This window comes from Antechinus flavipes, chromosome 3 (assembly GCF_016432865.1).
Source record: "Antechinus flavipes isolate AdamAnt ecotype Samford, QLD, Australia chromosome 3, AdamAnt_v2, whole genome shotgun sequence".
In the NCBI taxonomy this organism is placed as follows: Eukaryota; Metazoa; Chordata; class Mammalia; order Dasyuromorphia; family Dasyuridae; genus Antechinus; species Antechinus flavipes.
The window spans coordinates 533,921,491-533,949,309 of NC_067400.1; the positions used below are offsets into that span (position 1 = coordinate 533,921,491).

At 35.6% G+C, this 27,819-nt stretch overlaps 1 protein-coding gene across 5 annotated transcripts in view; it reads left to right on the plus strand.

Moving 5' to 3' along the window:
- The window catches only part of CCDC83 (coiled-coil domain containing 83), an 82,383-nt gene that overhangs the window by 11,081 nt on the left and 43,483 nt on the right, over positions 1-27,819 (plus strand). For 3 of the 5 annotated variants that reach the window (XM_051987263.1, XM_051987262.1, XM_051987265.1), the window contains 2 exons: positions 12,707-12,825; positions 19,061-19,145. In XM_051987263.1, coding sequence (XP_051843223.1) covers positions 12,743-12,825; positions 19,061-19,145 — 168 coding nt within the window. In that variant the 5' untranslated portion in view covers positions 12,707-12,742. Of the gene's footprint in view, positions 1-2,085; positions 2,144-5,374; positions 5,483-12,706; positions 12,826-19,060; positions 19,146-27,819 lie in introns of those variants that run through there. The other 2 variants (XM_051987266.1, XM_051987264.1) reach the window with 2 other exon arrangements.

Here is a 27,819-nt window from a genome sequence, read left to right on the forward strand (position 1 = left end):
AGTTCCAAGAGAGAATTTAAATCAATTATATGGAAAATTGAAAGGATGGAAGTGAAGGGACCCCCAAACTCTCTAAAATTTCTTGAGGAGACTTTCTCCTTGAATCCTACCCCTGTAGAGACCTCCTTCCCCCCTCCCCCCACCAAGGACAAACAGCTTCATTCTGTTATCTAACTGGGGCTGGTTGAGTCCTGGGCTGGAGAATTCCAACCCTATTCAATTGAAGATTTTCTGTTAAATTCCAGTTTAAGCTGAAACTCAGCTTGTAGATAAAAAGAGCTCCTTGCAGAGGTCCTAATGTGCCATGCCATGCCATGCCATGCTATGCTATGCCAAGGAAACCTCTGCCCCTGGAATAATATTCTCTTTCAGCAACCCTCTCTATATCCCTCACTTATTTCCCTAACGAGACTTTATGCTTCTCTGTCAGGATTTCTCTACTAGAAACTTTACTTCCCTACTGGGACTTTGCCACCAAGGAATTCATACTTTCTATTCATGCATAGCAAAGGCTGACTTCCCAATGCCAATAATAACCTCTTTTTACCAGTTTAGCTTTTTCCAGTTCATAAATTCCTTTACAAAGAATCTCTGAGCCACCAGAAGCAGGGTTTCCAAAACTCCCTACCCATGTGCCGAATCCCAAGGGGTTGCAGACCCAAGGAGCCAAACCTCTCCATTTGGTTCCCTGAACCCCGAACCTGCCACTAGATCTCATCACTTAACTCCCTGACCACCAGGAACCCTAATCTCATTTTGGTTTCCTGACAACTTTAAATCTAGATCTCATCAGAAGGAAGGAAAGAAGAGAAGGAAGGAGGGAGGAAGAGAGAAAGGAAGGAGGTAACCCAGTAACAAGTTCTTTGGGCCTCTGTTTTCTGAACTATAAAATTAAAAGGTTATATTAAATAACCTATATGTTCCCTGCTGGCTCTAAGTAAATGATCCTTTGGAAAGGAAAAAAATAGGAATAGAGTGGAAAAGGAAAGAGAACTAAGAGGGAAGATGAATAAAAAAGAAGACAGAAAGGAAGGAAGAAATGAATGAGAAAAGGAAGGAAAGAAGAAAGAGATGGAAGGAAAGAGGAAATAAAGGAGAAGAGAAGAAGAGATTTTGGCAGAAGAGAAGAGGAGAGAAAGGAGAAAAGAGAAAAGGAAAGAAAGAGGAAGTGAAAGAAAAAGGAAGGAAGAAAGAAGGAAAATATGGAAGGAAAGGGAATAAGGAAGAAAGGAAGGAAGGAAAGGAGAAATTTTGGAAGGCGAGAAGGAAGAAAAGAAAGGAAGGAGGTTGGAAGGGAGAAAGAGAGGGAAGGAAGAATGGAAAGAAGGAAGGATAAAAAGATGGAAAGAAGGAAGGAAGGGAGAGACAGAAGGAAAGGAGAGAAAAGAAGATTTTAGAAGAAGGAAGGAAGAAAAGAAAGAAGGGAGAGAGGGAGGGAGGGAAAGAAGGAAAGAGGAAATGGAAGAAGGAAGGATGGAAAAAACAAAGAAGGAAGGAAGGAAGAAAGAAACAAGGGAATGAAGGAGGGAGAAATTTTGGAAGGAGAGAATGAAGAAGAGAAAGAAGGGAGCTTGGAAGGGGAAAGAGAAGAAAGAAAAAATGGAAGGAAGGAAGGAAGAAATGGAAGAAAGGAAGGAAGGAAGGGATAAAAGGAAAAAAGAAGGAAGGAAGGAAAGGAGGGCGGGAGGGAAAGAAGGAGGGAGGAAGGAAATTGGAAAGCTAATTACTCTAGTGTGGTGCCAACATTCCCTGTATTTGAAATCAAGTTTTCAGTTCGCTCCCATCTGTTACTACCTGAGAGCGTGGACACATTGCTTAACTTTCGAAGACCTCAGTAACCTCTGTAAAATGAAGAGATGGCAGGAGAGATGTCTACGGTCCCTTTCGCGCTCCTCTGCAGACGATTCTCATAAAAAAGGCACAAAATGAATGTAAATTGTCTGGGAGAGACCCGGGTCAACCAGTTCCCGGCTCGCGGTTCTTAGGGTTCAGCACTGGGCAGGGGGAGGTCGTGGCGAACTTGGGGAGGTGGGGGCGGGGAGTGCGCTCCAGGGCAGGGGTAGACGTTACCTTGGTAACCTAGAGCGTCAGCGGACGCCGCGGGGCTCCCCGAGCCAAGCTGACAGCAGGTGGTGGGGCTCGGGTAGGTCACTCATTTCTCACAGTGGCCAGGAAAGGAAGCAGCCGCCTAGGGGTATCAATTAGGTCTCAGGGCAGAGAAGAGGGCGGTAGGAAGCTGAGAGAGGTCTGCAAGTGGCCCGTCTGGGTCTCGAGCCTTGGGGCGCGCTTTCTAATCTCTCTGCACCTCGGTTCCTCTTTTGTAAAATGAGAGGGTTGCATAGAGGACTTCGGAAATCTCTTCCAGCTCTTAACATTCGTTGGGAATCCCAAGGCCACCTTGGGAGGGGATGGGCTATGGATGGAGTGTAATAATAGCAGGTTCTGACATGCAGGATTGGGTTCTAGGTTTGTGAAGTTGAATCAGTAGTTTAGCTAATCCTGAATTTATCTTTCTTCTTATCTGCACAAAGGGAAGGTTGCAATAGAGGTCCCTAGCATACTTTTCTCTGCTAAATCCAGTGGATATATTTAGAACAAGGATTTTTTAACCTTTTTGAGCCTTAGACCACTTTGGCAGTCTGGTAAAGACTATGGATCCCTTCTCAGATTATTGATTTTTTAAAAATTCCTAATAGGAAATGCCAAATTTTAGTTTGTGGGTTAGTGAAAATAGCTTTTCCCCATCTAAGTACATATACCCCCTTGAAGTCTATCTATTCAGAGTAAGATCCTTTGTTTTTGAAAATAGATTATATTGCCCCATTTTTTTCTTGTGAAGGGTATTAAAGAAAAAAAGAAAGATAGGATGATATTGAGGAACAGAGAGAGAGGTGACCCCAATTAAGAATTAAATATGCAGACTTAAGAGGTGACCCATTATTGTCAGGGAGAGTGGAAGGTTTCAAATTTTAATTTTATATGTTCATGACAATTTAATAAATACTTTCTGCAGAAACTCAAATAAAGTCATATCCTTCACTTATATCCTAAACACAGATAATAGATAATAGTAGATAAGGTATTAATAGAAATTTTATATATGGAACTTTATGTATTTAAATACATTTTTACACAAAATATTTCATTTGATGTACAAAATAATTCTGTGCCGTATACATGACAAGTATTTATTATCCATATATGACAGATGAAATCTTGTTACAGAGGAAAATCAGACTTAGAGATGCTGTGACCTGCATAAGGTAAAGCGACCAGAAAGATAAATAGGAACTAGAATCCTGCTTTTTTAGTTTGCTATAATTAGATTCTACTTACAGTCCTATGCCCACTTCTAGATACTGTATTTTAGGAAGGACGTTGATAAGATAGAAAACCACATTGTCATATTCAACTCCTTACTCTCTCACTCATCTCATATATCCAATTAATTATTAGGTTTTTTTCCATTTTGTCTACAACTGGTTTTGATGGCCCCCTCTATCCCAGCCCTAATTAACTTTCATCTGGATTATTGCAATAACCTCTCAATTGGTCTTCCTGCCTAAAATGTCTCCATTCTAGTTTGTCTTCTACACAACTGCCAAATGATTTCCCCAGAATACAGGTCTGACCTTTCTTCCCCTCTTCCTGTTCCCTCCACCATTCATTAAATTCTAGCAATTCCATTTTAATCTCCATAAACTCCTCTTTGGAGCATTTAAAGTTCTTTATGTCTCCTTCCTACTATCTGCTTATAATTTTTGTCACCTAGTTTAAGTCATTTAATCTCCCTGAAATTCCTCAACTGAAAAAAGAAATAGACTAGATATTCTTTGAAATCCCTTTCATATCTAAATCTATGATGCTTTGATTCTATTTCCAGTATTGATACATCACTCATCTTCATATTCTTTATGTTCCAGCCCTAGTATGCCTTGCAAACATTGCTCTTATATATGTGCCTTTAAACCAACTGTCCCCATATACCGGGAATGTACTTTCTCCTTCAATCTGCCTTTTAGAATCTTTGGCTTCCTTTAAGACTCATCTCAAGCCTCACTGATGATGTATACCCGTTCCTTTCTCCAGCCCCTAATGCTTTCTTTACTAGAGTTACTTGGTATTTACTTTATAAACTTTCATATATCCTCTGTCTTTAAGCATTTGAAAGACTATCTCGTGTGGAAGAGGAATTAGATTCAGTTTATTTCTCCCAGAAAACAGATTTAAAAGTAATGGGTAGAGGTTACAAAGAAGCAAATTCATGCTTAATATCAGGAAAAACTTCCTGACAACTGGAACCATTCAAAAGTGGAGGAGAGTTGTGTGAAATAATTTAGGAAAAAAATTTAAAGATAAGATAGTGAGAGCATCCCATGTCTGGATAAGTGAGAAATCTGTATTTTATTCTTAGAGATGGAAGGAGGCCACTAAAGATTTTGGAACATGAGGCTGATGTGATCAGGACCATAATTAAGAAGATTATTTTGGCAATTATGCAGCAAGAATTAGGGGAGATGAGAAACAGAAAATAGGGAAAGCAGCATAAAGCACCTGAAAGATGTGACTGTAGAAGACATCTAACCTAACTCATATCTTAAAAAATACTCCTTTAAAACAATCACCAAGGGCTCAGCTATCATCCCACTCATTTGTTTTCTTAACAAGCTTTTATTAAGCACTGGAAAATATTATGTTAGGCATGGGGATTGATATGCATGCCACCTAATCTTTATATCATTTACTTATCCTTCAAAATTGCCTTGTATTTTTTTTATATTTGTAATTTTAACTCTCTTGATAAAATGAAATCTCCTTGAGGGCAGGTAGCATTCTTTTCTTGACTTTGTATCTCAAGGACCTAACACTGTGCTTTGGTACACAGTAAACACTTGATAAATGCTCGTTGATTAATTGATAGTCTAGGTGAAAAGTGGTAAGAATCTGAAGTAGATAAGTGGTTGTATGAATGGAGAAACGGAAATAAATGAGAAATCTTATATACAAAATTTATGTAGAATTATATGTAGAATTTATAGGACTGAATAGTTATTTGCATACAAAAAGAAAGGAAAATTCTGAGATTGTCAATGTCCATTGCAAGGGTAATGATGATATCAACAAAATAGGTGAAATTTGGAGGAACCAAAAATTTGACAGAGAAAATGGTAAATTCCATTTTGTCTGTGTTTATTTGAGGTATTTATGAGATGGACAGTTGGAGATAGGGACTTATAGTTAAAGAGACAGTTTAGGCTGGGTATTTAAATTTGGAAATCATCTGCAAAGAGGTCATAATTCAACTCATGGGAGTGGATGAGATCATAAAAGTGTTGAAAGTAAAGAGAAGCAAGGGCAGAACTTTGTAGTAACTGCTATTAGCAGACTGGATGAATAGTGATCGAGCAAAGGAAACTGAGAAAAACTAGTGAAAGGAAAACAGAAGAACTAGTAGAGAACAGAGTGAAGGAAGACAACAGAGGTGAGAGCATATAGGACTATGAGAGGTTAACAATCTCAAATGCTGCACAAAAGTCAAGAAAGGAGGAAATCTGAGAAAAGTCCATTGAATTTAATGATTAATATGTTGTTGATAACCCTTTTGAGGAAACTTTTCTTTTACAAGAGACAGGCATCCTGATATTATAGCACATTTCTTTATAACAATAATGATGGTAATAATAACAACTGTTAACATTTATATAGTGTCTACCATGTGCCAGACACTTTACAGTTATCTCATTTGATGCTCACAACAACCCCAAATGATAGGTTCTTTTATTATTCCCATTTTATAGATAAGGAAACTGAGGCAAACAGGTTAAGAACTTGTGCAGGGTCACGCAATAGTAAATATCTGAGGCCACATTTGAACTCAGGTCTTCCTGACTCCAAATCTAGCATTATACCCACTGCACCACAAAACTGTTTCTAAGCACATTTCATACCTAGAAAGGAATTATTACTTTGGAAGTTTTCTTAGCCTTCTCTAAGTCCCTGAAGAACTTCAGAACTACATCCATAAGGGATTAGGTAGTTAGGTAGTACATTGGATAGAACATTGGTTCTGAAGTTAGGATCATGGGAAGTCATGGGAAGTTAGAAGATTTAAAAACTGGGGAATCAGAGCATTTGGATATACATTGATATGTATGTTTGAAATATTAAACTCCAGGGCAGCTAGATAGTCCAGTGCATAGAGCACCAGCCCTGAAGTCCGGAGAACCTGAGTTCAAATTTGGCCTCAGACACTTAACACGTCACAGCTGTGTGACCCTAGACAAGCCAATTAACCCCAATTGCCTCAGGAAAAAAAAAAAAGGAAAGAAAGAAATATTAAACTCTTTCAGAAAAGAGAGGTACCTGAAACAGATAGATGAGTACAAGGATATCGATAGATTAATATAGAATGAAACTCAAAGGAGGAGAAGTTGCTGAGCAATGGAGACAAAGTATTTGAAAGTATCAGTGAGAAGCAAGGACTATGACTATTCTCTTCTTGACTGTCACATTCATAACATTTCCCACATTTGTCTCACCCATACCTTTTTTTAAATTAATGTTTTACTTTTTCCAATTACATGTAAAAACAATTTTTAACATGTTTTTCTTAAAATTAAGTCCCAAATTTTCTCCCTTCCCTTTCATCCCCCTCCTTGAGAAGACAAGCAATTTGATATGTCACACATATAGTCATGTAAAACATATTTTCATGTTAGTCATATCATGAAAGAAAACACAGAACACTCCCTATAAAAACACACACATACAAAATAAAAAATATATGCTTTGTTCTGCATTAAGATTCTATCAGTTCTTTCTTTGGAGGTGGATAGTATTTTTCTTCATAAGTCAGAATTATCTTAGAATTTGGTTATTGTTGAGAATAGCTAAGTCATTCACAACTGATTATCATATGATATTATTACTGTGTGCAATGTTCTCTGGGTTATGTTTATTTCACTCTACATCAGTTTGTATAAGTCTTTACAAGTTTCTTTTAAAAGCATCCTGCTCATTATTTTTATAACCCAATAGTATACTATCATAATCATATATCACAACTAGTTCATCCATTCGCCTCAACTTTCTAAAAAGAACTATGAATATTTCTATACATCCTTAGATTTTGTTTTATTTAAGCCTAATTCTTCCTTTAAACAATCCTCCCACTAATTCCTTTTTCCTTTCTTCTATTTCCCTGTTGAGATGTATTTTGTACTCAATGTGTGTGTTTGTGTATGTGTGTGTGTGTGTGTGTGTGTGTGTGTGTGTGCATTCTTCTCTCTTTTAGTTCAGATAAGATTTGCATGTCAACTGCTCCTTCCCATACCTTTTTCCTTGTTTTTATAGATGTTTACTAAAACATCTGTTTATATGGGATAATTTTCCTTAACTTTCCTTTCCATTCACTCTATCCCAATATATTCTTTTTTCTCTTTCTTTTCATTCTTCTCTAAAGATCATCAAGACATTAAAGAAAAACAATACTTCCAGGTCTTAGTCTTTCTTTTTAGATTCCTCTTTAATTTCTAATGATGCTGAGTTTCAAGGGAAACACATAGCATTTAGAATATAAGCAGTGTTAAAACATTATAGACACAATCAATAACTTCATCCAAGAGAATGACAAATGAGATAACATACCAAAGTTTGTGGGATGCAGCTAAAGCAATTATTAGGGGAAATCTTTTATTTGTAGATGCTTACTTACATAAAATAGAGAAAAAGAATATCAATAAGTTGGGCTTGCAACTAAAGAAGCTAGAAAAAGAACAAATTAAAAAGCCCCAATTAAATACAAAATTTTAAATTCTGAAAATAAAAGGAGAAATTAATAAAATCAAAAGTAAGAAAACTATTAAATTAATAAAGAAAATAGTTTTATGAAAAAATTAAAAAATAGATAAACCTTTAGTTAATTTGATTAGAAAAAGGAAAGAAGAAAATCAAATTGTTAAATCTCAAAAATTGTTAAGGAGCAGATCAATTCTCTAAGAGCCTCCACAGCAGTGGACCATAAGATCTGAAGGAGTTGCAAGGCAGCCTTTGCTGACACAGGTATTGCAGACTGGGAATAAGATAAACTGGAGGCAGAGGGAAGAGGAGAGAGGTCAGACAATGAAATGGACTCTCAGTCAGAGAGTCTCTCAATCTCCTTGTATCATCCTCACACAAGAGAAGATCCATTCTGGGTTGGACCTCCAGCAGCCACTGTCAGGTGGCTCCCATGTATTCCAACAGCTCTTCTGTGTATTCCAACAAAAAATGAAAAGGGAACACTTTCCACCAATGAAGAGGAAATTAGAACAATAATTGGGAGTTATTTTGCCCAATTTTATGTCAATAAATTTGATAATCTAAGTGAAATAGAGGAAAATTCATAATAATATGGATTGTATAGATTAACAAAAAAGGAAATAAATTACTTAAATAGTCCCATTTTAGAAAAAGAAATAGAACAAGCTATTAATCAACTCTCTAGAATATAAGCAGTTTATCCTAGTTTTTTATTATTCATTAATGATTCATGTTTACCTTTTTATGTTTCCCTTAATTCCTGTGTTTAACTTCAAATTTTTACATAGCTAGGGTGTTTCCATCAGGAATGCTTGGAAATCCTCTATCTCATCAAAAATTTACTTTTCCCCCTTTAGGGTTATCTTTTAGGATTATTATTGTCCTTTAGGATTATTTTAAGTTTTTCTGAGTAGGTAATTCTTGGATGTTAGTCTTAGGAGATAATAGGATTTATAGTTTTAAACATACTATTGAAAGGGATGGAAGAAGATGATCCTTTGACCAAAATAAGGCCTTGTCAATTTTGGAGGGTCAGAAGATTTGGATTTCTCATTGCATTTTAGCAGCTTCCCCTAAACAGTAGTGACTGACAGAAGTATTTGCATTAGGAATTAAGAATAAACTGAACACATTAAGGAAAAAGTACCTTCAAGATTATAAAAAGACCAGAAGAAAGCAAACTTTGCCAAAAGGGAACTTCATGAGTGTCCAACTGGTGGGAAAAGGTCTTCCAGCTGCTAGAAACTGTTGAGTTAACTCTTTGCTATATAACGTGTTCTCCAAACTCAAACCCATTTTCCCCTACACAAAATATATACTGGTGACAATGTGTCTAGAGGTCTATGAGGGGAAGGAGGAGAGGAGGAATGTTTTGTAACAATTGTTCTTACTAGACTACACAGTAAATACCCATTTCTAAAAGATAATTATTCAACCTGGCTAACTTGATATAAACTAATAAACAACAGGAAGAAGCATACAGGTAGGGCACACCCACATATTTACATACATATATGTACCTTCAAGCATATGGACACCTATTCACTTATTTCTGCATACATATATTGTATGTATCTGCACACAGATATGTGTGTGTGATATATTACATATGCTTATATGTGCTACAATTTATGAGAATCTTGCTTTTACTTAGAGGTATTATTGTAGTTTATCTCCCTTGCTTGTGAAAACTCCAAAGAGGATCAGTATTTATCCCAACTCCCAAAGTTCAGCTTACATAGAAGCTGGGGCGATATGTCCCATCTCTTTAAAGTGATCAATATCTCCTCTCAAATTCCATAAATGTTATTTATTTATATATTTATTAAATATAAAACAAAGGTGTAGATGGCTGCCAGAGTTTTTTATTATAATTATTATTCAGACCTAATAGGACCAGCCTAGTGATTGAGGTTGATAGTTAGAATTCAAATGCAATAAGGAATGACTATACTAATAAAGCTTGTGTATGCATGTATGAGTATATATATATATGTACATATAGGTATAAACAAACATATATAATAATTCTCTTATATATTAAAGACAATAATTCTCTGTCTTTTAATTCTAAAGTTCTTTTGATTAGATTTATAAAACTCTGGGAAAATGCATTTTACTAGCTCATTCTGGGCCACTTCTTCCTTGACCAATACCAAAACAAAAATTCCCATATTTTAGTGTACATATGGTGGTTTTCTTATTTTTGGGGTGTATTAAAAAAAGATTCACATAAGATGTACATATTCATTCTTAATTATTTAATCAAGCTCAAGGAGAGTTGAGTCCCAGCATGACATAATGATACCATGCTGTTTGAGTGAGTGAGCTCTGAGTACAGTCATGATCAAGGAGCATTTATACATTTTCAAGAGTAATTTCTACGATTATTTTTTGGTTAATAGATACATATAAAATATCATTCATCAAGATAGAATTATTGATAATTTTGTAGTATTAACAAAACAGGTCATAGTTTATAATCTCGAGGATCTTCAGAAATAAAATCCTGACCAATTGCAAATCTCTAAACACATGACTTTATTTGTGTAATTACTTTTCAGAACAACTAGCATTTGGTTCCTGTTTATCAACTCTCTGTATTTCTATTAGTATGGTTACAGTGGAACATGAAGCCTTAATTTCTTGGGTTTGTGAAATAGATTTCTCTCCTTTGCCTAGTTCTCCAAATCACTCTCATACCCTTTTAGAAATATTGAGAAAACATTTTTAAATTTTCCTAGTTTGAGATTTATATGGATTAGTATGAAAAAGAATTTTTTTTCTTTAACTATTAGCTCTGAAAACATGTTCTGCTCCCTTATCTCTAGACAAGTCCAGGAAAAGACTATTCCCTGAAGAAATTAGAGTGGTGTCTTAATAAGGGTTCGGGACACTGGCCTGACCTAATTAAGACCAGTAACTGCCTCTTCCAAGGTCTTGTGAAAATAATTATTACCTAAGAAAAAGAAAAAAGCCTTTTTGATTATTCTAGTTAATAGGACTATCTTTCTTTTTTGTACTTTTTGAGAGTTGGAAAGAAGATATCTCATAGCAGAGAATTATTAAAAAAATATTGAATAGCTTGAAAAAAATTATTCTCTAGGTGGGACAAAAAGTTAAATAGCAGTTGTTCAGTTGAGGAAAATTAACTGAACTTTTATGTTATGCTAAACTCTGTGACTGTATTGTTGTATTATGTAATATTCCTTGTTCAAGAATCTTAGACCTTGTGTGATGATATAGCTATCTAAGATATTATGACTTCAAAATGAGTTAATTTAGAAACATGGATATTAGGAAGTTCATTTTGGACATTTTTCTTTCTAAAAATAATGCTTAAATTTAGAATAATATAAAATTAATAAAAAATTTTATTTGATTTGTTCTTACAAAACAGGATTTTCTTCTATAGTTTCTTTTATACAATTTTTTAATAGTTTCTATTGGGGAAAAGGCTTGTTTCTATTGGTATTTTGAAATTGACAACAATCACCTGAGGAGAAGAAGAAGATGTATGTAGAATGCAATTGGATTCTTATCAAAAGCATTTATTTGGAGCAGCTAGATGGTACAACAGAGAGAGTTAGTCTTGGAATCAGGAGGACCAGAGTTCAAATTTGTCCTCAGATATTTGTTAACTGTATGAAAATCTCTTAGCAAGTCACTTAACCCCGGCTGCCTCTCCCAAAAAACAGTAATTACTTATCAGGATGATAATTAGAATTTGATAATACTCTAAAGTATATGATATACTCTGGATACCTTATCTTAGTTGATGCTTCTATTAAAAATGACCCAGAGCAATAGATTCTATATATTATTTTCCCCATTTTGCAGATAAACATGCTTAGAAATTTGCCCACTAGTTATTCATTCAATCAGTGAAAATCAGAGATGAAATTCAGCCAAAGACCTCTACTCACTTATATGTTCAAGTCAACTCACGTTTACTACTATATCACAATGATGCAAAATCTGTATAATTAGCACATTTACAGATAGACCTATAATAGTAATTCTCAGCCTTTTGGAATTCAAGAATCCCTTGGTGTATTCCTTTTTCAAAAATCTTTTTTCAACAAGGCAGCTGAAGTTAAGTGACTTGCCCCGGTTCACATAGCTAAGTGTCCAGTGTCTGAGGTCACATTTGAATTCAGATGCTCCTGACTTGAAGGCTGGTGCTCTATCCACTGCGCCACCTAATGGCCCTATCCCTTAAAATACTCCCTCCTCCCCCCTTTTTTAATCAGTCTTTGGAATATTTTTATTTTCCCCAGTTACTTGTAGTCTTAAGATACTCTTTAAAATTACTGAGGATTCTAAAAGAGCTTTTGTTTATGTGGATTATATGTCTATTAATATTTACCAAATAAAAATTAAACATAATATGTTCTTACAGTATTTATTCATTTAAAATAGTGATAAAAATATTACATATTAGCAAAAATAACATTGCTATGATAATAACTATTTTCCAAAATAACAATTTTAAGGAGAAGAGTGGTATTGTTTTATATAACAGTATAGTGTCTGTATTGAAATAAGGTAGATGAATTATTATAACTGTTTCTGCTTCCAATCTATTGCAATCTGTTGTTTTGGTTGAAATATATGAAGAAAATCTGGATGCACACAGATGTATAGTTGGAAAAGGAAGGAGGACTTCTAATAAGCAAATCTGGACTCAAATATGTAGAGAGAAAATAGAGGAGTATTTTAATAGACAAATAATGTTTTTATATTATTATGAACCTAGTTTTGACTTCACATGCTCCCTAAGATTATGAAACCTCTCCCAGGGGTCTGTAGATCATATTTTGAGAATCACTGGTTTACAATAATGGTGAATATAGCTGGTTATGTATAATTATTGTTATTTCTTTTTTCTGTTTCTTTTTATTAGCTGTATTTTAGTTGGAATATCAGAACAATTTGAAGTATGGGGAAAAAGAAGAAAAAAGAGATTCAAGATGACCAAGCAGAAACTAAAGCTCCTGTCAGCGAAGCACTATTAGAATATTAGTAAGTTAAAATTTTGAACTGAAATTGTTTCTTCTTGTAATTAATTTCCTTTCTTCCCCCTCCTGCCAGGGTAATTGGGGTTAAATGACTTACTCAGGGTCAGGTCAGCTAGTTAGTGTCTAAGGCTGGATTTCAGCTCAGGTCCTCCTGACTCCAGGACTACTGGATTTTTTTATTTCAACCAATTATTTTAGATCCCATAGACCATAATATAAATGGCATCTTAGATTTCCAGATTCTATTCTCTTTGTGCAAGTCAAACTCCTATAAACTTGGGAGGATGTTTTATTTGAATGAATTAATATGATCCTGGTTTTTTTTTTTGTTTGTTTTTTAACATTTCAAGAACCCCAAGTTTTCCTGGCTTGGTTATTGCTTTCACCAATGCAGATTGTAATGACAGATACAGGGAGAGGGAGAAGGAGAGGGAGAGGGAGAGGGAGAGAGGGAGAGGGAAAGGAAGAGGGAGAAAGAGAGAGGGAGAAAGAGAAAGAGAGAGAGAGAGAGGGAGAGAAGGAGAGGGATAGAGGGAGAGAGGGAGAGGGAGAGAGGGAGAGGGAGAGAGGGAAAGAGGGACAGGGGAGAGAGGGACAGGGGAGAGAGGGAGAGGAAGAGAGAGAGAGAGAGAGAGAGAGAGAGAGAGAAGAGAGAGAGAGAGAGAGAGAGAGAGGAGGAAGGGAGAGAGGGAAAGGGACAGGAAGAGGGGGATAGGGACAGAGACAAGGACAGGGTCAGGGAGAGGGAGAGAGAGGGAGAGAGAGAAATGTCTTTTGGGGAGAATCTACAAAGTTTGTGAGATGAAATACCATAGTTTGCATGATTATACATAAAATAGCAAAAAGGCATTTTGAAAGTTAATATTGTTTTCATATAACTACTATAATTACTAAATATACAATATGTTTAGTGGAAGCATCTGTTAGATATATTACCTTGGGGTCAGCTAGATGGCACAGTAGATAGAATATTGGGCAAAGTCAGGAACAATAAATTCAAATCTAGTCTTAGACACTTATTATCTGTGTGACCTTGGACAAGTCACTAAACCCTGTTGACTCCAGTTTTCTGTAAAATGGGGTTAAATAATAGCATTTATTTCTTGGTTCTTACGAGGATCAAATGATGTAATAATTGTAAAGTGGTTAGATAGTTCTTGGCACATAGTAGGCTCTATATAAATGTTAGCTATTATTATTGCTGTTATGCTATCACTGTATAGCATTTGAATTAGCTGGATATTCTCTCTCAGAATCATCTTAAGGATCAGATATTTTGAGAAATTACCACTAGATGGTGTTCTTCTCATTTGCAGTCTAGGTGTCATTGGATAAAAATATAGAGTATTTAGATATTATTTCACAAACTCTAAGAAGATAAACTCTTCATTTATCAAAGAAAATATTAAACTATCATAAATAAGGTGTATTGTATAACTGAGTTTTGAATTGTTAACCTATGTGTCTTTCAGTAAATAACAGAGAAACTGTGAATTTTCCTAAGAAAATTAAACACAGTACAACACATTTATAAAATGACTTATATTCATACATTCAACAAGTGTTTGTTAAGTTTTATTTACTATGTGCCAGGTGTTGTGCTAATCTCTGGGGACAGAAAGATAAAAATGAAACAGTCCCTTCCCTTAAGAAATTTATATTTTATTGGGGTTTGGGGAAGAGATAACATATGGCTACTGTCCTTTGTCCTGGAAGAGGACCAAAATGACATCACTATGTTGGAGCCAAGATACAGTGTGTCTGACTGGCTGATCAGATCAATACAAACTCAGAAGCTTCTACTACAGGTTAAGCACAAATATCCATATAGACACAACATATACACAGAGAGTTAAATACAAAATATTTGCAAAGCAATTATTCTGTGCATGGCTTTGTGGTAGGCATTGAAGGTAAAAAGAACTGAATGGGTTGATTCTGGTGTGGATAGGAAGAAAGTTGTTTTCTCTCTTTAACTCCACTTGGACCAGAACCTGGAAAATCTCCTTAAATGCTCAGGACATTGTTCTTACCTAGAGTTTCCTAAACCATGTAAAAGGATTCCCTAGCTCCCTTATGAGCTCCCAAAGTTCCACATGCTTAACAGGTACAGTGTAGTCTTTATTTCATCCCATAGGAAAGAAAAAAAACATAACACACAGAATACTCAAAGGAATAAAAAATACGTAAAACACTCATATAGTCCTATTAACTCTCTTCCCCAGAAGGAAATTGAATTTGAAGTTGCAATTGAGCCACCATCTTGAGATTCCTATGAAATATTTCTTTTCTCAAAGAGGCATTTATAGTTCTTTCTATATTCATAGTGCTACTCTGCGGTTAAGACTCTCTTAGGAAGGTGACATACTCTATGGGCTAGGGAACAAGTGATCAGCTACTAAAGAGACAGGCCCTGTCCTTGTAACTTATGGGCTTTGTTTTCCAAGTGTAGGATGCTGCATATAATGATAGAGATTATCGTTTTCTTTCTTCAAGATCATACCACATCAGTAAATCTCTTTATAGAAGGTCTGATCTTAAACTCTTGAACTTGGAATTGCCCACAAATTGTTGCCCAGAAAAAAAAATTTCTTTGATCTCTCCAAGGTTACTCACAATCTATTAATTTATCTATCTGATGGTCTTTCTTGATCTCTTTGCTGCATTTGACACTGTTGAACACTCTTTTTTCCTAAGATACTGACTCTGGATTTTTGTGACATTATAATCTCCTGTTTTGTTTTTTTTTTTCCTGTCAATTGATAGTCCACTCTTCAATCATCTTTGCTATCATGTCATCTAGAGTACATCTCTAACCATGGGACTCTCCTACTCAATCAACCCCATTGGCTCCAGGACAAAATGTAAATTACTCTGTTTGGATTTTTAAATCCTTCACAATATACTTTAATAGCTCAATTATATATTACACCCCTTTATGTTCTCTGCATTCTCACCAATTGATCTCCTCTCTGCTCCTCACACATGATACAGTCATCATCCTTTCTTTGCACTAGTTTCTCTCCAAACCTGAGTTATGCTCCTGTCTTCTCTCTTTCATAGAATCTTTCTTTTGTTTCAATAGTAACTCAAGCACTCCCTTCTACAGAAAAACTGGTTTTAAGATAAATGTGGTTAACCATTGCACTGATTACCTCTGAGGGCTTCATATAAATAAGGCAGAGAGACAATAGGAGGAGCACCTAAGAAGAGAGAAAAAAATAGATTTTACAACTATAGTATATATTTGGCCAGAAAAATTCTCTAGTTTGAGTCTTATGTTATAGAAAGAAAATTGTTGGATGACTTTTTACAGCTTCCCAGGATAGAGAAAGGAAGTTAGACCCAAATATTTCTAAGCAAATAAGTAAGCCATTTTGAGCTAGTCTTTCCAATTGAGTTAACTAGTTGTGCTATCGATAGTGCTGGACTTCAAGCCAGGAAGGCCTAAGTTCAAAGCCAGCCTCAGACACTTACTTAGCTTAACTTCTGTTTGCCTCAGTTTCCTCAACTGCAGAACAGAGATAACAGTTCTTAGGAATGTCATGAGGATCAAGTGAGATAATATTTGTCAATAGCATTGCAAACCTTAATGTGCTTTATGCTAGCTATCATCATCATTATTTTTAGTTCATTTCAACCTTACAACAAGTTTTGCCTCTCTAAAGCCTAAAATAACATTACTTTTTTTGTCTGTCACGTTATACTGTTAGTTCCTTTTGACCTCATAATTCAATAAAACTCAGATATTTTTCAGAAAATCTGTTTTCAATTATTTATAGTGTCTTTTCAGATATCTTTAAAGCACATGCCTGGCATATAGAAGGTGGTATTAAATAAATCCTTATTCCCTTTCCCTCTCTCCTTTGCTTCCCTCTCCCACTCTATTTTGAAAGGAAAACCACTGTTCTAAATGAGTAGCTTGGAGATAAGGATAATAATAACATCTAGCATTTATATAGCACTTTAAGGTTTATAGTGTTCTTTATAAACATTACCTCATTTGATAACTCTGGAAGGTAGATTCTATTATTATTCTCTTTTTTTACAGATTAAAAAAACCTAGACTGACAGAGCTTAAATGGTTTGCCTGAGGTCATGTATCCAATATGAAGCTGGCTTTAAATTCAGGTCTGCCTGACTTGGAGTTCAAAGCTAAATTCAATATGCCCCCTCTGGGAAATTCATACCTAACTCAGGAGCAGGGAATGAAAATGCTGTCCACAGAAGGGTAAAAGCAAATAAGAAGGAATGACAACTCTGTTCAACTAACAAAGTATAGAGACACATGAGTTAGACTACCGCAGATTGGGATAGAAAGGTCTACTTTTGAGACCTGTCCCAATTGGCAGCTGTGCAAGCACATGAAATTTATCATGTAATTTTACCTTGTCACCATTGACTATTTCTTAATGGGAAAAAACTGCATTGGGGACAGATTTTCTGCTCCACAGATAGTATGTTCACTCTGTTATACTTTGTTCTCTCTTCTTAAAGTGGAAAGGAAGTCAAAACCAGAGAAACAAAGTGACCAAGTCACTTTTATGGACTTTAGGGAATAGCAGCTGATTCTGAAAGTCAGTTATATGGAATTTCCAGTGTCCTAATAATAAAGCATTCCTACTTTAATGGGTAATCAAGTGTGATTTTTTTTTCCCTAAAGTCCTATAATCTAATCAAGTTGATTGGGAACCTCCTTAAATGAATCAATGACTCTACAGATTAACTCACCTCACTTGGATAACATTATTGTTTGTCCTTCATTCTCAGAGGACCATGACATCAAGGAGGTGATTTCATGACATGTAAATGAATTGTTTTTAAATAAGGGAAAGCTGTACAAAATGTACAGTCTCACTTTCTCCTCCAGAGCCATCTGGGTCCAGTGGCAAGACTGGATAACTGGAAATGGCCTTTTATACAATGGAAGACCTTGACCTTTTAAAAAAAAATAAGGCCTTTAACTTAGATAAAGTCCATTTTAGCTTCCAAATTTACATTCCAATGAGGGAAAATTATTTATATAAACACTTATGATACAAAGAAGAATGAAATATGTTTAAAGGAGAGACTGAGGGTAATATGCCATGAGGAATCTTAAGGAGAAAGAGATTATTTTGACCTGACAGGATAAAGGAAGGATTCATAAAGGAGTTGACACTTGAAGGAAGGAGGAGAAAGACTTCAGCAGAGATGGGCGATGCTCCAGTATATAAATGTTAATTAGCATGAGTTTTTAAGCATAAAGACCAAAACAAGAGACCAATACAACAACAAAGGACAGAAAAGACTCCAGTTTCTTGTGACAGAGTACTTATAGTAATAACACAATAGCCCACATATATATAATACTTTAAAATGTATAGATGCCTTATATGTGTTATCCGGGCAGCTAGGTGCTCCAATGAATAAAGTTCTGTGCCTGAAAATCACAAAGACCTGAGTTCAGAACTGGCCTCAGACACTAAATGTGTGACTTTGGACAAATGACAACTTCTGTTTGCCTTGATTTCCTTAACTGTAAAATAGGCATAATAAAAGCACTTTCCTTCCAGAGTTGCTGTGAAGATCAAATGAGGTAATATTTGTCAAGAGCATTGCAAAAGTTAAGGTATTATATAAATAGCAGCTTTATTATTATTATTATTAATTTTAAATTCCCAGCAATCTGTGCTTCTCTAAAATCTCAAATCACTCTCTTTTGGCTCCCATATCCCACTGTTGGTTCATTTTGAGCCCACAATTCAATAAAACATTCAGAGATTTTTTTGCAGAACCTGTTTTCCATTATTTCTATTATCTTTGCAGATAATATTTTTATTGAAGCTTTTTTTAAAATTTTCAAAACATAAGCAAGGATAATTTTTCACCATTAACCCTTGCAAAACCTTGTATTCCAATTTTCCCCTGCCTTCTCTCATCCCCTCCCCTAGATGGCAAGTGATCCAATATATGTTAAACATGGTAAAAATATATGTAAATCTGATACAGGCAAACATATTTATATAATCCAAATAATATTTTTTTAAAACTCTTTACACAATATTGACATATAGTATTCATTTAGTGAATATCAGATCCCTTTCTTTTGTTTCCCCCATTCTTTCTACTAATATATTCCATGATTTTTGTGATTGTTGAATATTAGTCATTTAGTTTTTAAGTAATGTCTTTGTACCTGCTAATTTTGTTTTAAGGAAATGAATTTGTAACATTATTTCATCTTTGTTTATACATAGTTGTCAAATAAAGGAAGATGCAATAGAGAGACTCATGGTCCAAGTAAGAAAACTTAGGGATAAGAATCTAAAATCTCACGAACGGGTAAGTTGCAAATTTAAGGCCTATGTTTTCATTAAACCCAGTTTGGCTTTTAAATTCCACCTGTTATAATCAGATTTACTTTAGGAAATTATATTCTTCAAAAATTTTGGTGCTTATTTATTAACTTTCCATTTAATAGTACCCTAACATAGCTGAGATGGACCTTTATTCCTTTTCCCTCAATGACAAATGTTACTTGAAAAATAAATCAATTTTAAAATAGTATGTTATTTGTTAAATGAAGATGTGGCATTTTAGACTTGAGATTTAAAACTTTGAAAGTAGAATAAGTCTATGGCCTCTTCCATTGTATTTGATTTACGTATCTTTTGTACTCAATACTGGTTTGTGTACAATTTTCGCTTTTTAAAATATATTTTTAAAACTTCTTTATCCTATAGCTGACAACTTGAGTAGGTGTTGTTGTTAATAAGGTAGTAGGATGAATAGGAAGCACAGTGATGTCAAGATCTAAGTTTAGCAAGCAGGGCCAGGAGATCATTATATACTTCAACAACAATACCATATGATGATCAATTCTGATGGACCTGGCCATCCTCAGCAATGAGATGAGCTAAATTAGTTCTAATGGAGCAGTAATGAACTGAACCAGCTATGCCCAGCGAAAGAACTCTGGGAGATGACTAAGAACCATTACATCGAATTTCCAATCCCTATATTTTTGCCCGCCTGCATTTTGGATTTCCTTCACAGGCTAATTGTACAATATTTCAGAATCCAATTCTTTTTGTACAGAAAAATAATGGTTCGGTCATGTATACTTATTGTGTATCTAATTTATACTTTAATATTTTAATAATTAACATCTACTGGTCATCCTGCCATCTAGGGGAAGGGATAGGGGGAAGGAGGGGAAAAATTGGAACAAAAAGTTTGGCAATTGTCAATGCTGTAAAATTACCCATAGATATAACTTGTAAAAAAAAAAAAAGCTATTTAAAAAAAAAATCTAAGTTTAGGCTCCAAAGCAGACAGGCTTAATTGGGGGGTGTTTATTACATGGTAACGGGGAGTCTGTAGGTTTCTCTGGGGCCAGCAGAGGTCAGCAGCAATCTCTGCCTCTGGGTTGATAACAAATTCCAGTGCTTCCACTTTACAGACCTAAAAATCCAAAATGGAAAATTTGCTATGCTGAACATATAAGTCCCTTGCTTAAAGGGAAGCAATAAAAAACAGATATCAAGATAGGGGAGAGCAGAGCCAGGACACAAGATAAGAACCTAGGAAATAGGAGACAGGATGAATACAGAGTGACAAAACTTAAGTGAAAGGAAGTAAGTTGTATTGTAACCCCAAAGAGCAAGTTGGAGACAAAGGACTGAACCAGCAAATGCAAAAGAACAGCCAGGAAGAAAGGTGGTGGTGAAATGCACAATGCATTTCTCCTTGGAAGAAGAGAAGGAGCCTTTGGGTCAGTACAGTTTGGTGGCCATATCTCTTTAAATCTTAATGGAAAAAAATTAAAAAGGAAAGTGGTTCTTAAAGGACTAAAACTACACTATATTTATAATTTTGCTTCCCTTTACGTAGGATTGGGAGTACTTATTCTGTCAAATATGTTGAGAAAACTATGCCATCTCTTAACAATGACTGACCAAACCATGAGGTGGAAGATCAAATTAGGCTAATGACTCACAGCATTAAAGAATAATTAATAAATTATTAAGATCAGTTCTCTCAAGTCTCATCTTTTACATTTGTTTGAATAAGAGTTCTAATTTCTACAAATATGTTTAACTCTTACTTGTTATAGTCAGGATATTCCAAAAGTCTTAATGCTATTGCAAGCTATTAAAATTTGATTCGTCCATTTGTTCATAGTGCAGTTGGAATTAATAGCCTACAACTGTAGTAAGACTTTTGGGACACCCCTGTCACAATTGAGATGTTAACAAAAGGATAAACTGAGGCAGATCTTTGAGCAAGATAATATTTATTAGCAAGGGTAATTCAGTTTCCTATCAATAAATACATCAGTGGATTGCTTCCATTAATGCAAAGATCCAGAGCAAAAGAACAGCTCCTCTTCTAATAAATTTTGGGGAAGTCAGAACAAAGAATTGAATAAGGTAGGTGATATTATGGGATTAAGGAAAACAAGATTGGTTATAGAGCTGAGCCCTGTATGGGAACAACATGATTGGTTAGAAGTTTAGTAATGGAGGCTAGTAATGACCATTCCCCCAACCTCAGACTTTGTTTTCTTATAAGATGAAAAAGTGCTCATTTTCTGATGCAGGTGAAAGATAGTGATCCAGACAGTAAAGTAGACATCCTTGAGGGACAGCTTAGTGGCATAAAGATATCACACTTAATTCTTTTTCTGTTCACACACATTTCTGAAGTTAGGAAAATTCCTTGAGGGAAGAATAGATTTTAAAATTTAACTCATTACAGGCCAGCTGAACTCAACTAAAGAGACAAAGAATGATGATTTAAGCACAGGACAAAAGCAGTTATAGATCAAAATCAATTACATGTAAATAAAATCAACAACAAAATGACACAGGTTCAATTTTAATCTTTTTATCCTGTATATCAGATTCAGTGAATATTTTAAAATAAAGGTACTTATATAACCCTACTTCCAACCCAGCTATTACGTTGAGGAGTCATGATTCTTGATTGAATAAGAGATTTTTTCCCCTTTTATTATAGCTTTTTATTTACAAGATATATGCATGTGTAATTTTTCAGCATTGACAATTGCAAAACCTTTTGTTCCAATTTTTCCCCTCCTTCTCCCCACCCCCTCCCCCAGATGGCAGGTAGACTAATACGTGTTAAATATGTTAAAGTATATGTTAAATACAATATATGTATACATGTCCATACAGTTATTTTGCTGCACAAGAAGAATCAGACTTTGAAATAATGTACAATTAACCTGTGAAGGAAATAAAAAATGCAGGTAGACAAAAACAGAGGGATTGGAAATGCTACGTAGTGGTTCACACTCATTTCCCAGAGTTCTTTTGCCAGGTGTAGCTGGTTCTATTCATTATTGAACAAATGGAACTGATTTGATTCATCTCATTATTGAAGAGAGCCACATCCATCAGAACTGATCATTACAAAGTATTGTTGTTGAAGTATATAATGATCTCCTAATCCTGCTCATTTCACTCAGCATCAGTTCATGTAAATCTCTCCAGACCTTTCTGAAATCATCCTCTTGGTCATTTCTTACAGAACAATAATATTCCATAATATCCATATACCACAATTTTTTCAGTCATTTTCCAATTGATGGGCATCCACTCAGTTTCCAGTTTCTAGCCACTACAAAGAGGGCTGCCACAAACATTCTTGCACATACAGGTTCCTTTCCCTTCATTAGTATCTCTTTGGGGTATAAGCCCAGCACTGCTGGATCAAAGGGTATGCACAGTTTGATAACTTTTTGAGCATAGTTCCAAATTGCTCTCCAGAATGTCTGGATGTGTTCACAATTCCACTAACAATGTATCAGTGTCCCTGTTTTCCCACATTTCCTCCAACATTCTGCATTATCTTTCCCTCTCATTCTAGCCAATCTGACAGGTGTGTAGTGGTATCTCAGAGTTGTCTTAATTTGCATTTCTCTGATCAGTAGTGATTTAGAGCACCTTTTCATATGACTAGAAATAGTTTCAATTTCTTCATCTGAAAATTGTCTGTTCATATCCTTTGACCTGAATGAGAGATTTTTTTGAGCCAACACTTGGGACGATGGGGTAAACACTTTTGGAGAGAGGTCAAATAGGGTCTCATAATATTATTATTTTCCTTCATTAATAAAAATTTAAGTTGAACATGACTCTTAAGTTCTAAGAGTCTTTCACTAGCTTAGTCTTGTGGATATGCTACCACTTGCCCATGTCTTTCCTAAAATGTAGTGCCCAGAACTGAACTTATTATTTTACATGTGATTTGACCAGGGCAGATGAGGAGATGCCAGAAAGCATATTATAAGTGAGATTTCCTGATGATATCCCTGATTGTATCACTTCTCTGGTCCTTCCAATATTGCTGTGGGAAGGTTAGTCTCTGCCTTAAGGTCAATTTGGAGGCACAAGTTCTGACCCCAACATGAAGAGTTCAGTGGACTGCTCTGTTTTGCAGTTTCCAGTTTTGGCCCCGTTGTTAAGTAGGATAGGGGGACCATTAGATTATCCTGTGACCCTTCCCTTGTCCCTGTCTCTTTTTCTCCTGGGTGTTAACTTCAAGACATTGTTGAATTTGTTGCCTTGCTGTTTCTAAGTCTGTTTAATTATATGCATAAGTGAAGCCATTCTCTGGTTGATCAATAGGAGAACAGTTCTCAACAAATTTGTAGCAACAACTATCAAATCTTTTAAAAGTTCTTAAATTTCAATGATCCTGTAAGTATGGCCATTTTACAACTTTTTCCCTTCTCTACATCAATACTTACATTGTAATGCTGGAGAAACTGAGTCAAGATAGAGATTAGAGAGTTTTTAATATTTTATTTGGATTTCTGAGAGGGAGAGATTTTCTGGGACAAAAGGATCGATTTTGGTCCCAGGGCTGATGTCTCATAGCATTTAGTAATAGCAGCAGCTTCAGCAGTAGCAAGGAATGTGAGGTTCCAGTGAATTATATATGTGTGGTTCCAAGATAGGATAGACAAAGGCAGAGAGGGGGAGTCCAAATTCTGGTGAGCACGGGAATTTCCAAGAAGGGGACCATCAATCCAGTTCTGACAGGGTGGGGATAGTACCATAAATTCTGATAAACTGGGAATAGTTAGTCAGCAACAGAAAGCCTGAAACTTAGAGATAGAGAATGTCAATTGGGTATCTGAGATAGGACATTTGGAGTTTTATCTTTTGGAAAGTCTGAGTGGCCAGCTACAGCCCTAATTATCACGGTCCTAATGGTCAGGAAGGGGGGTTGCAATCAGGGAGATTGAGGCCGAACAATTCAAGGAACTGAGGCAGAACAATCTAGGGAAACTGAGATAGGATAATGTAAGGAAACTGAGGCAGGACAATTAGGGAAACTGAGGCAGGACAATAAAAAGGAACTGTGGCAAACAACATTTTGCTGGGATATTATGTGATTTACTAGTTTAACCAGAGTTCTGTTTATTGACAGCTTTGTGCCAGCTTCCTCTAGCCCATCCAACATTTTTACAAGCTTCTCCTCTTATTCTACTATGTTTCTAAAGTCAATTGTCATTAGTATACAGCAACAAGTAGTTCATGTCTTGGATGACTTTTACCCATCAGCCATTGAGAAATGGAAGTCACTCCCAAGGAAACCCTGGCCATACAAACTGGGTAAACTGCTAAAATCCAGATGGACAAATAAAAGCAATCTCCTTGTTTACCTTATCCACAGTAATCTGATAGTGTCCACTATAGAAATCCAAGATTGAACCAGAAGATGTCCAGGGCATCTTAAATCTGTAGCATACTATATTGGTCCACGATAATTCTTTTGATCTATGTCCAGTTGTTAGTAAATATTCAGATATTTTCATTCTTTGTTATTGTTACAAATACACTCTTGACACTGAAAATTAGATATCGAGGAAAATTTGTTAAAGAAGAATCATAAGGAATCATCTTAACATTTCTGGCTAGAAGAAGGTTCTACTACTTTTCCAGAAGGGGGAGTTCCAAGTTTAGAAGTGGGAGAAATTTTGTACTTGTTAGTTTGGTGCAGTCCCTCCCTTCAGAAACCACATAGGTCGTTCCCTTTCAGGTGCAATCTTTCTGATATGCCCAGTACATGTTTGCCTCCTAAATATATATATATATATATACATACACATGTTCCCCTTCCTTGTCATACATCCCATGTTCAAAAATGGCAGAAAACACCTCCTATGGATGTATTGTTTAACATTCAATTAGCCATTTAGCAGGTGCAATAGTGATTTGGTCAAGTCAGGTCATTGACTCCAATTAGTTTGGGCTGGGGGGGATATTACCTTAAGTTTGTGGTTTTCTCAAAACCACAAGAAACTCTTTTTTATTTTTTATTACAGCTTTTTATTTACAAGTTATATGTATGGGTAATTTTTCAGCATTGACAATTGCAAAACTTTTTGTTCCAATTTTCCCCCTCCTTTTCCCATCCCCTCAGATGGCAGGATGACCAATACATGTTAAATATATTAAAGTATAAGTTAAATACAATACATGTCCATACAGTTATTTTGCTGTACAAAAAGAATTGGACTTTGAAATAATGTACAATTAACCTGTAAAGGAATCAAAAATGCAGACGGACAAAAATAGAGGGATTGGGGATTCTATGTGGTGGTTCACACTCATTTCCCTGAGTTTTTTGCTGTGTGTAATTGGTTCAATTCATTACTGCTCTATTGGAACTGATTTGGTTAATCTCATTGTTGAAGAGGGGCATGTCCATCAGAATTGATCATCATATAGTATTGTTGAAGTATATAATGATCTCCTGGTCCTGCTCATTTCACTCAGCATCAGTTCATGTAAGTCTTTCCAGGCTTTTCTGAAATCATCCTGCTGGTCATTTCTTACAGAACAATAATATTCCATAACATTCATATACCATAATTTACCCAATCATTCTCCAATTGATGGGCATCCATTCATTTTCCAGTTTCTAGTCACTACAAACAGGGTTGCCACAAACATTCTTGCACATACAGATCCCTTTCCCTTCTTTATGATCTCTTTGGGCTGTAGTAACCAGTAGTAACACTGCTGGATCAAAGGGTATGCACAGTCTGATAACTTTTTGAGCATAGTTCCAAATCGCTCTCCAGAATGGTTGGATGTATTCACAATTCCACCAAAAATGTGTCAGTGTCCCAGTTTTCCCACATCCCCTCCAATATTCCTCATTATCTTTCCCTGTCATTCTAGCCAGTCTGACAGTGTGTAGAACTATAAGACTCTTAATGATTAGCTGAATGCACCCGTGCCTTCCTAGCTCCCCAATTCCTTGTTTGTTCAAGGCTTCTATTGATCACTTAATTGTTCTGTGTCATCTTAACCTTCTTTTAACCTCTCACACTCTGAAAACTTCTTGGTCAATGGTACTCACTATTCCTCACTACCTCAAAACTTGCAACACCATGGAAACTCAACTTTTCAGCATTACTCAAAGTATCACACCTTTTGGTGACATAGGAATTATTGTATTTTGTGATGATGCCATTGACCAGCATTTCTTGAAAATTATTTCTAAAATCTTCCATTATAGATAAAGGAACCTTCTAATATCATAATGTACAAGTATTGAAGTCAAGCTTGTGGCTCATAATATCCTGTAAGCACTTAAAATAAGTTGGAATCATTTCTAATCAGTTCTAAAATTTTAACAAGTATTGAAAGAGTAAGACCTGCCTAATTTCACTGATTAGGGAATTTCAAGCTGACCATGATGAATCTCAGTAATCTTCATCACTGAATCTAACAACTTCAAAGGTTTACAGATACTTTTGTCAAAATGCTTTTCATGAAATAATCACAAGATATTGGCAGCTTGAGCATTGTAGATCACATACTCAATTTTTATCTCCATTTCCAGAGCCATAAACATCAATAAAGAGAATAATTACAGGATGATCTTATTTCCTGCATTCACTTCAGATTACTGATGCTGGAGCAGAAACCTTGAGTATTTAGATGATTAAAATTTCATTCACTGTCTTCATTGTTACACCCAGTATGTGTACGGCTTTCTAATCCATGCTTGGAACAGAAGCTTCTGTGTCATTGACTATTTTCTGATGGAGCTGATTTTGGTTCAGGTTTCTATGTCTTTCCCTATGTTGATCCTTTCCTTAAAAAAAAAAAAGTGATTTTGGCCCTTCTCCCTTCTCTGACTAGATTTTCTTTGAGCCTTTCTTCTGTTTCCACATCTTGCTTCTGTGCCCCATGTTAAAGATGATGGTTCTGGGACAGTTGAGGCTAGTCGAGAAAGGCTAATCTTCTGTATTATTTGGTACCTGGTAATTGTAGTTATGGCTCCTGGGTCTCTAAATTGGTGCAAGTATAATTCAAGCTTTCATGTAAGACTCTATGTGTTTGCTAGACAGACCAGGTTCATTCTCAGATTCTATTGAGACTCTCTGTAGGAGTTTCTGCAAATGATTGATTATTCACTCTGCTATTTAACCATGACATTTTGTAATTGTAAAGTTGATTTTCTGTTTCGCATCTCTGCTATTAGCAAGGATCCTGAACCTTCATAGGAAACTGAACTTGCATTTGCAGGCAAATTTCTCCCCAGGACATTTCATTTTAATGCAAATCGACTGTTTCTCATCTCCACTATTAGCTCCAGGACTTTACACTTATCCCTATTAAATATCATCTTATTAGATTTAGCCTTAACCTGTCATAGATTTTTTTTGGATGCTATCTTTCTCATTCATTAGTTCTCCTTCACTGCTCCGAAAACTGAGGAGCACGTCATCTCTCCCTTTCTCCAAGTCACTAATAAAATGAGGGCCAAGTACAGATTCTTGGAGACCTGTCATATTGACATTGTCATTAAGTCATTAATTACTTCTTGAGTCTAGCCATCTTACCAAAATCTGAATCTATTTAAATGAATTATCATCTGCTCTTCAGCTTTCCAGCTTCTCAAACTGCAAGAATACCATGAGTTTCTACATCAAAAGCTTTCCGAATATCTGAGTAAACTATAT